Source organism: Schistocerca piceifrons, chromosome 2 (genome assembly GCF_021461385.2).
Source record: "Schistocerca piceifrons isolate TAMUIC-IGC-003096 chromosome 2, iqSchPice1.1, whole genome shotgun sequence".
Taxonomy (NCBI): Eukaryota; Metazoa; Arthropoda; class Insecta; order Orthoptera; family Acrididae; genus Schistocerca; species Schistocerca piceifrons.
The window spans coordinates 383,066,380-383,082,883 of NC_060139.1; the positions used below are offsets into that span (position 1 = coordinate 383,066,380).

Below are 16,504 nucleotides of genomic sequence, written 5' to 3' on the forward strand. Positions count from 1 at the left end.
TTGCACTTTTTGATGCTGGAATTCCTTTTACTGAAATGGAAAGTAAAACAGATATATGGATACCTTCACATACATGATATCTGCATTGCAAAGCAGTATTTCACTGCAGCATTCCAGCTACTGTACAAATAGAAAGACAATTGGGAATTCACTGTAAAGATTTCTGAAATTGGTTAAAACAAAATATTTATCTTCCATAAGGACAGAAGCTGAAGTAACACACCATACTTTGTGCCAAGGCCAGGGCTTGAAACCAGGTCGCCTGCTGATTAGGCAGATGTGCCAATCACTACATCACTAAGGCACTGGGGCTTCTACAGCTGGTTCAAGTTACAGTCTTGGCACAAAGTATGATGCATTACTTCAGCTTCTGTCCATATCGAAGGTAGAGAGGACACTTTTATGTCTCCAGGAAAATGTAATCCCATTAGATCAAAATATTTCTAGTACGAGGTGCATTCAAGTTCTAAGGCCTCCGATTATTGTTGCAGTGCAGGAAGGAATTTGTTATTCAAAACATTTTCGTAGGATGCACCTGTTACTGTAGTGCCCTTTGGAACGCAATGGGTAAGGACTACTCACCCGAAATCGACGAAACTGGCGTTATTTCTCGACGTAATCGCCCTGCAGATGTACACATTTTTCACAACACTGATGCCATGATTCCATGGCAGCGGCGAAGGCTTCTTTAGGAGTCTGTTTTGACCACTGGAAAATCGCTGAGGCAATAACAGCACGGCTGGTGAATGTGCGGCCACGGAGAGTGTCTTTCATTGTTAGAAAAAGCCAAAAGTCACTAGGAGCCTGGTCAGGTGAGTAGGGAGCATGAGGAATCACTTCAAAGTTGTTATCACGAAGAAACTGTTGCATAACGTTAGCTCCATGTGCGGGTGCGTTGTCTTGGTGAAACAGCACACGCGCAGCCCTTCCCGGATGTTTTTGTTGCAGTGAAGGAAGGAATTTGTTCTTCAAAACATTTTTGTAGGATGCACCTGTTACCGTAGTGCCCTTTGGAACACAATGGGTAAGGATTATGCCCTCGCTGTCCCAGAACATGGACACCATCATTTTTTCAGCACTGGCGGTTACCCGAAATTTTTTTGGTGGCCGTGAATCTGTGTGCTTCTATTGAGCTGACTGGTGCTTTGTTTCTGGATTGAAAAATGGCATCCACATCTCATCCAGTGTCACAACCGACAAAAAGAAAGTCCCATTCATGCTGTCCTTGCGCGTCAACATTGCTTGGCAACATGTCACACGGGCAGCCATGTGGTTGTCCGTCAGCATTCGTGGCACCCACCTGGATGACACTTTTCGCATTTTCAGGTCATCATGCAGGATTGTGTGCACAGAACCCACAGAAATGCCAACTCTGGAGGCGATCTGTTCAACAGTCATTCGGCGATCCCCCAAAACAATTCTCTCCACTTTCTCGATCATGTCGTCAGACTGGCTTGTGCAAGCCCGAGGTTGTTTCGGTTTGTTGTCACACGATGTTCTGCCTTCATTAAACTGTCGCACCCACGAACGCACTTTCGACACATCCATAACTCGATCACCACATGTCTCCTTCAACTGTCTATGAATTTCAATTGGTTTCACACCACGCAAATTCAGAAAACGAATGATTGCATGCTGTTCAAGTAAGGAAAACATTGCCATTTTAAGTATTTAAAACAGTTCTCATTCTCGCCGCTGGCGGTAAAATTCCATCTGCCATACGGTGCTGCCATCTCTGGGACGTATTGACAATGAACGCGGCCTCATTTTAAAACAATGCGCATGTTTATAACTCTTTCCAGTCCAGAGAAAAAAAATCGGAGGCCTTAGAACTTGAATGCACCTCGTACTTACTTAAGCTTACGCTACATTTTACTTGATGTAGTGCCCTCACATATTGAAATACTGCAACACCATTCATAAGTGTTAAAAATACTCTTATATGGCAACCATTTGTCAAAAAATTCATTCAGTTTCTCCATTTCATTTTACATCCTTTTTTCAGGATTCATGAAATAATGGCCCCTCAGTACCATTTTGCACAACATTAACAGGTAAAAATTATTAGGTGTAAGATTAGGCAACTACAACGAATCCAGAATGAATCTTTCATTCATGAGTGGAATATGCAATGTTTTGAAACTTCCTGGCAGATTAAAACTATGTGGTGCCCATGTACTTGAATCTGGACCCTTGTATTATGGAAAGCTTCTGTGAAGTTTGGAAGACTGGAAAGAGGATCAGGCAGAATTAAAGCTGTGAAGCTAGGTTGTGACTTGTGTGTAGACAAGTCAGTAAGGTTTGAGTCCCAGTCAGGCATACAGTTTTAATCTGCCAGGAGGTTACAATTCCAGTGGGGGTTCCAATATATTAAAATAATTCTTGGCACTTCTGATTTTAAGTAATGTGTGAGAGTACTGCCATGAAAAAATAATCTGTTTCCTGCATTTTTAAGGAATTTTGTTTCTGATAGTGTCCTGCAGCTGACAGTGGACCTCTACCTTCACAATTACTTTACCTACTTTTCTTGATATGTTTCTTAAATGTATTTTCTCATTTTCCATTCAGATGAGTGCCCTTTTATTTAGGGTTTATGGAAAAAGCACAGTTTTTCATTACCAGTGAATATGGTTTTCAAAATGTAGTCAGCTGTGTGTATGGCTACAGCAAAATCAATTGTCATAGAGTCAAGCTTCCGTCTTCTCAAGCAACAGTGTTTTTGAAACCACACCTCTTTGGTAGTAAATTATAAAGCATTATAATCACTGTTGTTACAATTTCATGTGGTTTATGGCTTGAGAAACAATGTTTTTAATTGTTTGCCTGTCTGTCTAGATTACCTGATAAATGTAATATTCCCTTCAGTGTCCTCACTGTGTGTCATATACAGTGCTTGTTTATCATTCACAACATTACATGTGATGCTCAAACACATCATGTCAGTTCCATAGGTTTCTAACCCATATACAGAGGCTCAGATGATGATTCTCACACTAACATGTGGTGTCAGCAGTTCAAATGCTGTTCCGAACATAATTCACTTAAATTAAATCAAGTGCAAACATTTGTCAACAGAGGCACTGATAACACAATTAATGGCATCTATAAAGAATATGGAATTGCCTGTATGCACCATATACAGTGCTACCAAACGAGAAAATGAAAAATTTCCCATTTCATTTCCCCAGCAGTCACTTGTCCTTTATGTTCTACAGACCCATTTGTGAAAGTGAACAACTGAGAATGTGGAATGAGTCAATTTATATGTTAACAAAAGTGGTACTGAAAGTCATCAGTAAAGTTTTGCAAAGCACTTTGTGCTTACTCAGCCTAAATTTAACACAGAGAAATTAGCAGGGATTAGACGACTTTGGAAAATAAATAAATAAATAAAAAGTATAGTACTTCTTTTTCAGTTATGTTACACAGCTGCATTTCATCTCCTACTGCTAGCTTAGTTAATATTTACTTGATCAAACTAATAATTTTCAGAGAAAAAAAATTATCTGCATGAGTAACAACAGGAAAGGGGTTATGATGAATATTTCTAAAAGTCACACACTTAATAATAGGAAACTTCAGTTTAAACAACTAGATAATTTGTAGAAGAATTAGCTAATCATGTATTTTTTTATGAGTTCCCAGTTTCCCTCTTTATGTCTCATGGAAGCACACTGAAAACATTTTCAGCAATAAGAAACTCATTCTGAATCCTAGACAATGATTCTGTCTCTAAAAGCCTGTTTTTGTGCTGAGATCATGGAAGTCCCAGCTCAAGCGAAACATTTTTTTTAAATGCTCAGCAAAAAATATCATTGAGGAGTGAATGGACAGAGACGTGACAATAATTCCAATATCTTATGAGTTATTTGTAAGGAATTTATGCATGTATTTGACATAATATTCTTAGTTCTTGCATGTGATGAGAAAATAAGCTCACCAGACAAAATGCTACTCATCCCCTTAAAAGAATGAAATAGCATCTTTGTGGATTGTGTGGAACTGGTACAAGGTGGTCATGTGAACTTCATTGCTCAGTATGTCATGGCAGTTAAATGGTATGGTATCAGCACAGTAAGATGGATCACTTTGGTCATGTGACTGAATGACAGAAATGAGCTCTTGTATTTGCAATTGCCCATGATCCCATGGTGAATGAAGTTTGTCCAATTTATTGATGTATTGTTTGCAAAATATTTGGGGGAGGAGCTATTGTATTTGGACTTGCCCTTGACCACACAATGAATGAAGTTGCCCAGTTTATTGATGTATTGTTGCAAAATATTAGAGTCTACAAGGAATACCATAACAATGTAACATGGCATAAGAACAACAGTGATACAAGGTCATGGACTGGATATGCAAGTCTAATTTGTCAACAACAACTAATTTCACTTCTGACAGAAATTGCCAGTGTCAGTGAATGTACAGCAGTCTCATCAGTTTCTGAGCAAACATTGTGGTGCAAAATGCTTGCAGTGGACATTTTGAGTTAGATACCACATAGGAATCTGTTGCTTGCAGTAATACATACAGCTGTACATCTTCAGTGGGCCAAACAACATATCATCTGGACAGTAGCTGGCTGGAGGTGTGTAGTGTGGTCAAACAGGTTGTAATTTTGACTGTACTGCAAGACACTGAATACACATATAGTCTGATGAGGCATTGAACCCAATCTGTATGGAGCAAACAGTTTAGGCTAGAGGTGTTTCTGTGGTGTTTTGGGTAGTACTTTTTATACCATGACCTGAGACCACTCATTTAGGCTCCAAGAACATGAACCAGGATGTTTATTTCAACATTCTTGGTGACAAACTGTTGGTCTTTCATATACATCTTCACAGCGAGTTTGTTGTGGACACTCCCATTTTTCGAGCAAGCAAATGTAGAAGGAGTATATAGATGTACTTGAGGGCATTATTATGGAAATGGAAGAGTGTGTAGATGAATATGGCGTAGGATATATGATACTGAATGAAGAACTTGACAGAGCACTAAAAGGCCTAAGTCAGAAGAAGGCCAAAGGAGTAGACAACATTCTGTTAGATCTACTGATAGCCTTGGGAGAGCCAGTCATGACAATATTTTTCAATATGACGGGCAAGATGTAAGAGACAGGTGAAATAATCTCAGACTTGAAGAAAAATGTAATAATCACAATTCTAAAGAAAGCATGTGCTAACAGGTATGAAAATTACCAAATGATCAGTTTAATAAGACACAAATGCAAAATACTAACATGAATTCTTTACAGAAGAATGGAAAAACCTTGGGAAGATCAGTTTGGATTCCAGAGAAATGTAGGGACACATGAGACGATACTGACCCTACAACTTCCCATAGAAGATAGGTTAAAGAAAGGCAAAACTACATTTAAAGCATTTGTAGACTTAATAGAAAAATGTTGACTGGAGTATTCTCTTTCAAATTCTAAAGGTAGCCAGGGTAAAATACAAGGATTGAAAGGCTATTTACAACTTGTGCAGAAACAAGATGGCAGTTATAAGAGTTGAGAGGCATGGTAGGGAAGCAGTGGTTGAGAACAGAGTGAGATAGGATTGTAGCCTATCACCAGTGTTATTCAGTCTGTATACTGAGCAAGCAGTAAAGGAAACAAAAGAAAAATTTGGAACAGGAATTAAAGTCCAGGGAGAAGAAATAAAAACTTTGAGGTTTGCTGATGACATTGTAATTCTGTCAGAGACAGCACAGTACTTGGAAGATCAGTTGAACAGAATGGACAGTGTCTTGAAAGGATAGAATAAGATGACCATCAACAAAAGCAAAATTAATATAATGGAATGTAGTCAAATTAAATCAGGTGATGCTGAGGGAGCTAGATTAGGAAATGAAACACTTAAAGTAGTAGATGAGTTTTGCTATTTGAGCAGAAAAATACCAGGTGATGATTGAATAGAGAGGATATAAAATATAGGCTGGTAATGGCAAGAAAAGCATATTGGAAGAACAGAAATTTGTTAACATCAGGCATAGATTTATGTGTCAGGAAGTCTGTTCTGAAAATATTTGTGTAGAGTGTAGACATGTACGGAAGTGAAACATGGATGATAAACAGTTTATACAAGAAGAGAATAGAAGCTTTTGATATGTGGTGCTACAGAAGAATGCTGAATGTTAGATGGTCAAGTCACATAACTAGAATTGGGAAAAAATAAATTTGTGGCACAGCCTCACTAGAAGAAGAGATCAATTGGTAAAACACATTCTGATGATCACCAATTTAGTACTGAAGGGAAGGAAGGAGGGTAAAAATCATAGAGAGAGACCAAGAGATGAATGCAGTAAGCAGATTCAGAAGGATTTAGTTTGCAGTAGTTACTCGGATATGAAGAGACTTCCATAGGATAGAGTAGCATGGAGAGCTGCATCAAACAAGTCTTCTGACTGAATACCACTACAACAACATTGCCATAGAAAATAATCCCCAATGCAGCAGAGAATGATTTTCAAATTTGAAATTTGCCAAACTGAACTTTGTGGTTAAACTTGGTACATTATTATTAATGTTTACTTTTAGTACAAGTAGGTTATTTTTTTTTTTGCTTGTTTTTTTCCCCCACTATGATCCTGTGTGAAATTAACACAAGTTCTGTGCTATGAACCCTCTATAGACCTGTTCCTGATTAATCTGATTTGTATGTGGTAGGACTGAGTTTGGGCCCTTGATTAGTTTGCTCATGTCATAACCAAATGTTAGTTTTTGAAAAGATCAGTTGTTCATTGTTTCAAGGAACTTTTGCACTATATCAGATGTTAATCTGGTCTTTCCAATGGTAAACTAATTTTTATGAGGGTATTGTTATGTATTTTACAGGTACACTCTTGTGAAGCAATAGTTTCATTGATGCCTGACTGTTTTGTGGTTGGTGGCAGCAAGGAAGGAAAATGGAGAGAAGCAATCTTACACTGCCATTGTATCACTAGGAACTGGCCTCAGCAGCCAGAGACAGTGTCATGTCTGTGTGAGTTGCATTTGTGCAAGTGTCTGTGTGTATGTTGCCTAACTCAGAAGAAGGCCTTTTGGCCGAAAGCTTACTTGTTTGACAGGATTTTTGCTGTGCCTATCTGCAAATCAACATCTTCCTACATGGTGAGCAGCAATCTGTTCTTCTCATAATATTGTCATTGAGAATGTTAAAATAATTTTTAATTACTACTGACTTCCAAGATATGAATACTGAATTAATTATGATAGACTCAATGAGAAAGAGAAGAATTGATAAACATCTATATTCACTGTTAAATTGAGGTATGTGTCATTAACAACCCTTAAACTAGACAAATATCTTGAAATTTCTTTTAAATAGCCGAGATTTCACCTACTTTTGTGTTGAATTAATTTATATTGGGCTATGCCTAGAGAACAGAAAAGAGTATAACTGCAGGGTGCAGCAAATAAAATTGGCCTGGATGAGTGGATACAATTGGACATAAATGTGCAGATATAATCACAGTCTGTGACATGTGCACCATGTGTATGCCCACCACATGATCCACACAAGTTCAGACCATAGTGTGGACTGTGTCAGTGTGATTGGAGCAGTGCAAAGGAGATGCTGTTACTCTCAGTCGAACAGCTAGTGTTCATTGTGGAAAGTTACATCACAAAAAAGTCCTGGAAAGAGTGTGGTCAGTTTGCTGAGAAGTTTAATTTGCAAAAAGTGCCAGCAATGAGTGTCATTCTCCTCAGCACCTCCAATTTAGTGAGTGGCTGTTTACTAAGATAACTATGAATGGCTTGGACATGGATCTGTTCTTTATGTCTGGGAAGTCAGGTTTTACCTGAGTGGTTATGTCAACTCACAGAATCACAGGTTTTCAGCAGTAACTTCCACAAAACACAACTGCATTATCACAAGGTAGGGGTTTGGTGCACAGTGTCTGCACGCTGCATTATTGGTCCCGTCTTTTTGCATCAGATGCTGACTTCGGCATGTTGCATTGCCAACAGTTTGAAACCATTTATGGCAGCATTAACAGAGGAGGAAAGGACCTACAGTTACTTCAAACAAGATGGAGCAACTGCTCATGCAGCCAACTCAACCTTGGAACACATTTATACAGTCATCATGCCTGACAGAGTTGTTAGCAGAGGTCAGCCTGTTCACCACCCTAGTTAGCCACCCAGGTCACCTGATCTGTCAGTATGTGATTACTTTGTGTGAGGAGCCTTCAAGCCTAAGGTGCATCACAACAAACCTCATAGTCTTCAAGAACTTCAGCAGGAAATTCTGGATGAGATTGCACCAATTCTAGCAGTTAAGCTTTGATTCTCTGCAGCAACTCAAAGACGAGGGCCCAAAAGTGCCAAGTGATGTATGGTGGTCACTTTCAACATCTGCAGTAGTCAGGTTTGTACCATATTTCATTTCCTCTGCTGTGTTTCTTTGTACCCTGGAACTCCAGTCTATGGGCCACTTTCATTTGCCCCACACTATAGACACAGAAATGACTGCTTTGGATATCACCATTCATATGAAGCAAAAATCCTTCAGTAGACAAATCTTTTTTGTTATTTTGGTGAAGGGGGAATTAACACTTGATCATTTGATGCATTATGGGGAAGAGGAGCTAAAAGGTGCCTTGTAGTAACAGGAAGCTCTCAATGTGTCTATAGTTAAAAATGATTGAAGTTGATAAATTGAAGTAAAACATTGATTACAGACATAGGGCTCATGCTCCTATTTCACACTGTCACAAAACAGCTCACTCACTCTTTTGTCCAGCTCTCTTTATTTCCCCTATATTTTCAGTCATAATTATTTTATTTCAACTAGAATATTTCATTGCAATGAAAATATTGAATGTAATATTTCATTTCAATGAAAAAATTGAATGTAGAAGGATACTGATAGCCCTTCAGTTCATAATTTTAGTAAATCATAGTCTTGGCAATGATGGTAACCATACCTGCACCAGAATAACTAAGTGACTGACATCTAGTTTACCAAAGCAACAACCAATAAGAGCAGTTTTCATACTGCTCTGCTGCCTCAGCTGCAGGTCACCAGCTAGCTGTAGATGTCAGTTATGATCAGTAACATAACTGTTGTGATTTGTTCCTATATGACTTGTTTTTCTATGTGGTGTGTTTCTTTTATGAAATTTTTAAATATAACCATATTATTGGTTGGGAAAGTAGAGAGACTACTATGATCCTGTAAAGTGGACTGAACATTGTATTTTAACATGGAACACAGTATGGACAACACAGCTGCTGTTACAAGAGACACATTGCACTTTCCCATAATGGCAAACTGACAACATCTCCCCTTTCTATCCTCAGCTATGGACCACTTTGTTATTGTGATCCAGGCTATACTTTACAACTACTGAGCATCATGTAACACATGGAATGCTCCTTTGATAGGACACTGTCAAATTTTTGAGCAGCTAAGATAATGGATAGAGTTTGTTGGATTCTTACATGAAATGTTCAGACTGACATGACCGGTAGTCTATTTGAAGAGAAAATCATAACTGGGATAAAATGTATGGATGAGACAGTTGAAAAGGCATGGATGACAACTTTGAAATTGTAGATACTGTTCTTTATGGATAGGTTTAATACTTATGGCACAGTTAACATGGCTGCCCATAAGATGAAGGTTAACACTGGGGAATGTAAGGTGTGGTATGTAAAACAAATGAACAAATCTGACTTGCATAAAGAATTACAGTGTTCACAGAAATACATTCACATAACACACACAAATCTCATCACTGTAACCTAAGTAGCTTATAAGATGGTGGCCCTGCATACAGGAAAGCTCTTTCTGTTTGATCAACCAATGAAAACACATGTTGCGTTACTCAGTGACTACGCAGGTTCAGTGCGTCAACAAAAAGTACACACTGATCAATGCACACACGCCCACTAACCAGAGTAATATGAAAGACCCACAGGTCTCAGGAAAATTCTGGTCTACCCTTGAGAAAGTGATCTCCAAAGTCCCCAGAGATGACGTCAAACTCCTCCTGGGCAACTTTGAGGCACTGATTGGCAGATAAAAACTATGCAGGAAAACAGTCAGCAATTATCCATCACATAAATTTACTAACAAAAATGGCACACAGCTCATAGAACTCTGCCAACAGAACAACCTCAAGCTCATGTTGACATCCCTCAGAAAAGACCCCAGAAAACAGAAAACCTGGTGCTCACCAGTCAAGCAGTTGTGTGAGTTCCAAATCTACTACGTGGCAATCTTTTATCCAGTACAGAAAGAGATCCCCCTTACCAAAATTTGACACAAAGAAAAATCACAGAATCTGAAGTGAAAGAAGCATGGGAAAAAGAACGTGTAAATGACTGGCAAAATTCCCACTGAAAAATCACAGAAAAAGCACGAGCCCTCATTCCTCTGAAGAAGAACACCAAACAGCCTTGGTGGTACACCAACTGCGAGAATGCACTTGTCACTAGAAAAGTTGCATACCAGAAATACAATAGAAAAAATCCCCAGAAAATTTACATGAAAAAGAACCTCAAAAATTATGAGGCAATTCAAGAGAAAATTCATGAAAGAACAGTTAGATTCCATAGCAGACAATTTCTGTAACTACAACACAAGAGATTTCTACAGGATCTTTGCAGGGCAAATCTGAGGATACACACCACCGAACCTCTGCTTCAGGAAAAGTGATGGAAAATTGACACTGACAAAAAAGGATAACTGCAAGGTGTTGGCACAGTATTTCTCAGAACTTTTGAATTGCCCAGAACCCACAGAGAGATTCCTAGAGGAAGAACTGGCAGAGAAGCACACAGACTCACCACCCCTAACACAAGAGGAGGTCCACAGACACATCCTCAAACTCAAAAACAACAGAACATCTGATGAAGATGGTATAGTGGCCAAGCTACTGAAAAACCTCGGACCACACTCACTTACAGAACTCACACAGATTATCACAGACATCTGGATATCAGAAAAGCTGCCAGGTGACTGGAAATGCGCACTGACTCACCCATTACATAAAAAAGGTGACTGCACAGATGTAAACAGGGGCACTTCCCTTCTACAAGTCACATACAAGGTCCTTTCAGCATGACTACTCAGAAGGACACAGGACCAGCTGGAATACAAGATCAGCAACTACCAGGCGGGGCTTCTGACCTGGTTGCTCCTGTGCAAAACAAATCATCAATTTGAAGATTATGCTGAAAATCAAAAAATCAGAAATATGCCAGTCATATGAATTTTATTGACTTTAAGAAAGTGTATGATTCTGTTGACCACCAGTCATTGTTCAAAATCCTATACAAACAAGGTCTGGACAACAAGACACTTTTTTGTGGCTAATCAAACTGACACTGACAAACACAACATCAAAAGTGAAATTTAGAGGGGAAACCTCTGAACCTCTTGAGATCAGGACAGGCATGCATCAAGGTGATGGTCTCTCACTACACCTCTTCAACCTAGTATTGGACAAAGTCATTAAGGAATGAGAGAAAGAGCTGAAATTATGAGGATACTGGAAGCCAATGCAACTAGGACGACCCAAGGATGAACTGGAAGTTGGCTGTTTAGCCTTCGCAGATGACCTTGCACTACTTGCAGACAATTAAACAACAGCAATCAGGCAGGTAGAAGTACTCAAAGAGTGCTCAGAAAAAGTAGGGATACAGATCTCCTTCCAAAAAACAGAGTTCTTCTGCACAAAATTCAACTTACTGAATTTAAACACAAAATATGGCAAGATTCACAGAGTAACACATTTTAAATATCTAGGGGAAGTGCTCAAACTGACAGGAAAGGAGAAAATCATGCAGAACACCAGGTTGTACAAAACACAGGGTATCTACAACAAAAAATGTCTATAACCTCCGTCAAAATTCGTCACCACATACTGTAATCAAACCTGAGGTGCTATACGCCTGCGAGACTCTGATGCTACTCACCAAGGGTGACTGAGAGAAGATCCTCACAGGAGAAAGAAAAAATAACAGGAAAATTATTGGACCAAAATTCACATATGAAGGATATAGGCTTCACTCCAGACACCACACAGAAGTTGTCACTGAAAAGACATACGCTAGTGCTACGACAACCACACACATTTGTAATACATGACTTATCAGTATAAATTTTTAGGACTAACCAATAAGAAATAAAGTAATCAGATCCACTGGCAAGGGTTTGAGCCAAAGCAAAGAGCAGAATTATCATAAAAATGACGAAGTAGTTGGTTCCGGATCTGAAGTAGCCAACATATGGGGACTTTTTCACCACTCCTTTAGTTGTAGCTTCCATCATGTCTGGTGCTTCTTCATCCTCTTCTTCTTCTATCAGGGATCCGTGGTATGAAGATGCGCTCTTGAAAAAATAATGAGTAATATTACTTCACAGAAACAGATGTTATTTTCATGCTTTTGGTCTGTTTAAAGACAACTAAAAAAACAACATGTTACTAACATTTTAGTAATTTTTGAGAACATTTCTCATGGAGAAACAGTTGCCTGGGTTAAAGTACTTTAAGAATGGATTATAAACAGTCTCAACTGCAGAAGCATTTATTTCGATAGTAGCCAATTTTGGTCAGAATTTGATCATCCTTCGACCACCATACTGTGATAGTGTGTGGTGATGGTGAATGGAGTGGGTGTTGTGATTCCATGGACATTAATTCCAGTTGACGTCCATGGAGTTGCAACACCTTCTCCATTCAGAACCACCGCCTACCATCATGGGTGAGGGTGATCAAATAGTGACCGAAACTTGTTACCATCAAAATAAGTGTTTTTACTGTTCAGATCATTTGTAAGCTATTTTTAAACAGACATTTTTTTGCTCTTACAGCATGAGATCAAGACCAGCACACAATAGTCAGTTTCTTCTTTTAATGTAACTTAAAACAAGCTTAGCATTTTTTAAGAACTGCCTATTGTGTTGATATCAGGCAAGTGTTAAGTGAAGTGCAAAATGCCCTTCTATTCTTTGTGTTGATCAAGGCTGTAAATAATAGGTATGAAGCCTACTGGCAACAGCGGGCTACAGGTTGACTGGATGTTTGCATTGTGTGTAGGCTCTGATGAGTATGATGAAGTATTTGTAGAGAGTATTATAGCTAATACAGAAACAGATCCCTTTCACACTAACAGTGTAAAAAAAAATATGCTTGATGATTACTGAAAACAAAAGTGTGACAACTAGAAAAATGTTAAAATTATTGCATACTTTCAAACTTTCCCCTGTGAAACATAATATAAATACATTTGGATATCCAACTAGGTTGTGAATTTCATTTTAGTGTAAAATCTTGACAACTGCCAGAGCTGTTTTCAGATACTTCATGACATATAGTATGTACTCATAAGCCTTGTGAAAATGGCGTTGTGTCCCACACTATGTGTACTGAATATATATGTTTGTGTTAGATTTTTTACCAAATGATGTGTTGTGTTGAGGAAGGCAGAGCTGATTTCAATAGTGTATCCAATACCCTGGGACTCCAAGAAACGTATCTCTAGTCAATAAATAAAAATATTTATGCAAAAGAGAAGCATTATAGCCCAGACTGCATTTTGTATATGTGCACCTTAAAAGTAAAATGCTTACTCTCAATCACTAAGGAAACTAATATCATAAGAAAAGAGGTAATGAGTTTCCTGGACATTTGTATGCTGCATATTCAATGTCTGAATGGTTGCATGTATGAAAAGTATTTGTGAAACAGAAGGGGGCCTCAATAGTGATGAAAACAATAAGGCTTGGACCAACAGATATCAGATGACAATATTACTAGGTGCTATTTTTATACGTAAATGAAGATAGGGGGTGGAGAATTGATGCATCAGAGAGAATATTTGGCCAAAGAGTCTCTGAAGGTGACAACAGTAATGTTACAAAATGAAACTGATATGAACATTTGGAAGATAAGCAATATAGGAACAAACTAAGGGATCCAGCAAGTATGTGAATTTTAGTGTGAGATAATTTATGGATGTCATTATAGTAATGTTTCAGGGTATTTTCCAACCATTAAACCTTCTAGATGTAAAACTGTGTCATTTGATCTTGTGAGCATCAGGAAATAATTGAATACTACCCTACAGTTACTAATATTAGTTCTGAGACAGTAGAGGAATATTATCTACTGGCAGGATAATAAATAGCGTCTGATAATGCATCATTTGGATGATTCAGCTGGAAAAGAGATGATTATTGACAAATCCATGAAAATATAATGCCATTGTTTTGTATTGTTATGTATAGTTTCAGGTATAGGAGGATGGGATTGTCACATGAGCATATAGAGTAATTTTGGTAGTTAAAGTTTGATAGAAAAGAAGGCAGACATGCAAACTCCTGTTGCATTTTTAATTTGAAACAGCAAAAGATGAAATCCATTATTAAAAATTTTTCTCTTAAAAATGCATTTACTTTTTGCTATAACAGAATAATGCCAGTAACAAATGTAAACTATATCCTCACACACAGCACACATTGAGAATGGAGCTCTTTAAAAGTAGACAACCATTTGGGTCCCTAAATGTTACTCACACGTGTGGATGCTCGAGATATTTGCCTGGAGAATCTCGAAAGCTGCCTACCAAATGTTTGTGATGATTTATTCTCTTCAGACTCATCTTCATCTGTGTTTTTTCCTGAAAGGCTCAGCATCATTGCATAGTCTGGGTTTTGTACAACTGATGCATATAACCCTTGAATTTTGACTTTCCCCTGTTGGATAAAAAACAGAATTATTGTACAAAATCAGTGATACTGTTTGATGGTTTAAAGAAGAAATATTTCCAGCAATGTGCCTTATATATAGGTCATAATAGCCACATACTCATATAAACATTACGCAACTGCAGCGGAAATACAAAATTAACAGTAATATGCAGACTATAATCCTAAAATGATAAAAAGATGGACTGTGCATGAAGAGAGTACATGCATCCTTTTGATTAAACACTATTACCTTTCATTCTTATTTAACTCACAGTGAGAGACTTGTATGTATGCAGTAAAATATTTGGCAGTTTTCAGTGGCAAGATCAGTTATGATACACTATGTTTACATGCACATACAAAAGGGGCTGAAGATTTTTCAATATGAAAGAAAATAATTTTGTCTCTCTCTCTGCCTATAGCAGAGACCCCCCCCCCCCCTTTCTCTCTCTCTCTCTCTCTCTCTCTCTCTCTCTCTCTCTCTCTGTGTGTGTGTGTGTGTGTGTGTGTGTGTGTGTGTGTGTGTGTGTGTGTGTGTGTGGATGCAACTGTGCACTTGTCAGCAACTAAATGTTTCTAGGCTAATATTCAGTGAGTGGTCTCCATTACTCCTAAATTATCCACATTATACCAGAGTTTTCAATATGCCTCTTTGTTGTTAAAAAATGTGCGTGCTATTCATTGTGAGATAGTTGAGAATATGGAGTCATATACTGAGTTAAGAAATGCAAGAAACATTTATTGTTGCAAAATATTTCGATTTCACAATACGATTCCAGAGGAACTACTGCATTTTGTCCTGCAAAATTCAGTTTTTTTTATTTTCTCAGAAATAAATTTGTTTTGGAATCTTTTTATGGTTGTCTATAGCATAGGTCATCTCCTCATTTGGTGAGCATATTGTATCTCCAAGCGATTTTTCTGAATTCAGGAAACAGGGAAAAAGAGAATCATATGTCTAAATCTGAGAAATAAGATGCACCATCCATCCAAAAGGACCCAAGACTGGTTTTATTCCTGGCATATAAGTGGCATAAGTGCAGTAGCTATCATGGCTGCTTGAACTAACAACTGTAACAACAGATGTGCATTTGACCACTCTGTTGTAAGCAAGCAATCTCAATAGTTGACATGTGACCATAATGAGTCAACATTGTTGTTTCACAATTCAAAATACAGCAATTTTTCTACATCAAGTGTTCAAGATATTCTCTAGAATGTTTTGAAAAAGAGAAAAGTATGCACAAAGTTTGCCCCACACACCTTGACTCCTGGACAAAAATGAATGTGGATATCTGCTGCAACTTGATTGAAATGCAATTCACAGACAGTTCATTCCTGGGAAAAATGATCACAGGTGGCAAGACTTGGTGTTATCAATAAGAACTTGCCTCTAAATGACAAAGTGTAGAAATTCATGAAGCTCAATGCTTTGATGGCATAACCAATGTTCAGTCCACTGCTGAGTTGATGTGAGTTGAACAACATTCCACAGAAGAACTTTTCTGACAGTTTTACATGGTTGTCACAATGGTATGTGTTTTGCAGTCTAGTGGAGTGGGGCATGGGGGAATATGTTGAACACATGATGTATTAAAACCACCTTTTTAATCATTTTCTGCTTTTTGCTAATCTTGTCTCAAAACCTTATGGACTGTTGCAGTACATAAGAAATTATTTCTTTGCTGAACTCGTGCACTTTTGGCATAACAGTATCCAGCAGAAAGAGCAATATTTGGCGTGCTACTTGTAGTTTTCAGGGCTCAACTAACTATTCAAATGGTCCAAGAACATTA

The 16,504-nt window shown here is 38.1% G+C and overlaps 1 protein-coding gene across 1 annotated transcript in view; it reads right to left on the reverse strand.

Moving 5' to 3' along the window:
* Window positions 1–16,504, reverse strand: part of LOC124776230 (ATP-binding cassette sub-family C member 4-like) — a 170,146-nt gene that overhangs the window by 59,245 nt on the left and 94,397 nt on the right. The window contains exons 12-13 of the mRNA XM_047251089.1: window positions 14,535–14,714; window positions 12,133–12,347 (exon numbers count right to left, since the gene is read on the reverse strand). Of these exons, the coding sequence (XP_047107045.1) occupies window positions 12,133–12,347; window positions 14,535–14,714 (395 nt within the window). The remainder of the gene's footprint in view (window positions 1–12,132; window positions 12,348–14,534; window positions 14,715–16,504) is intronic.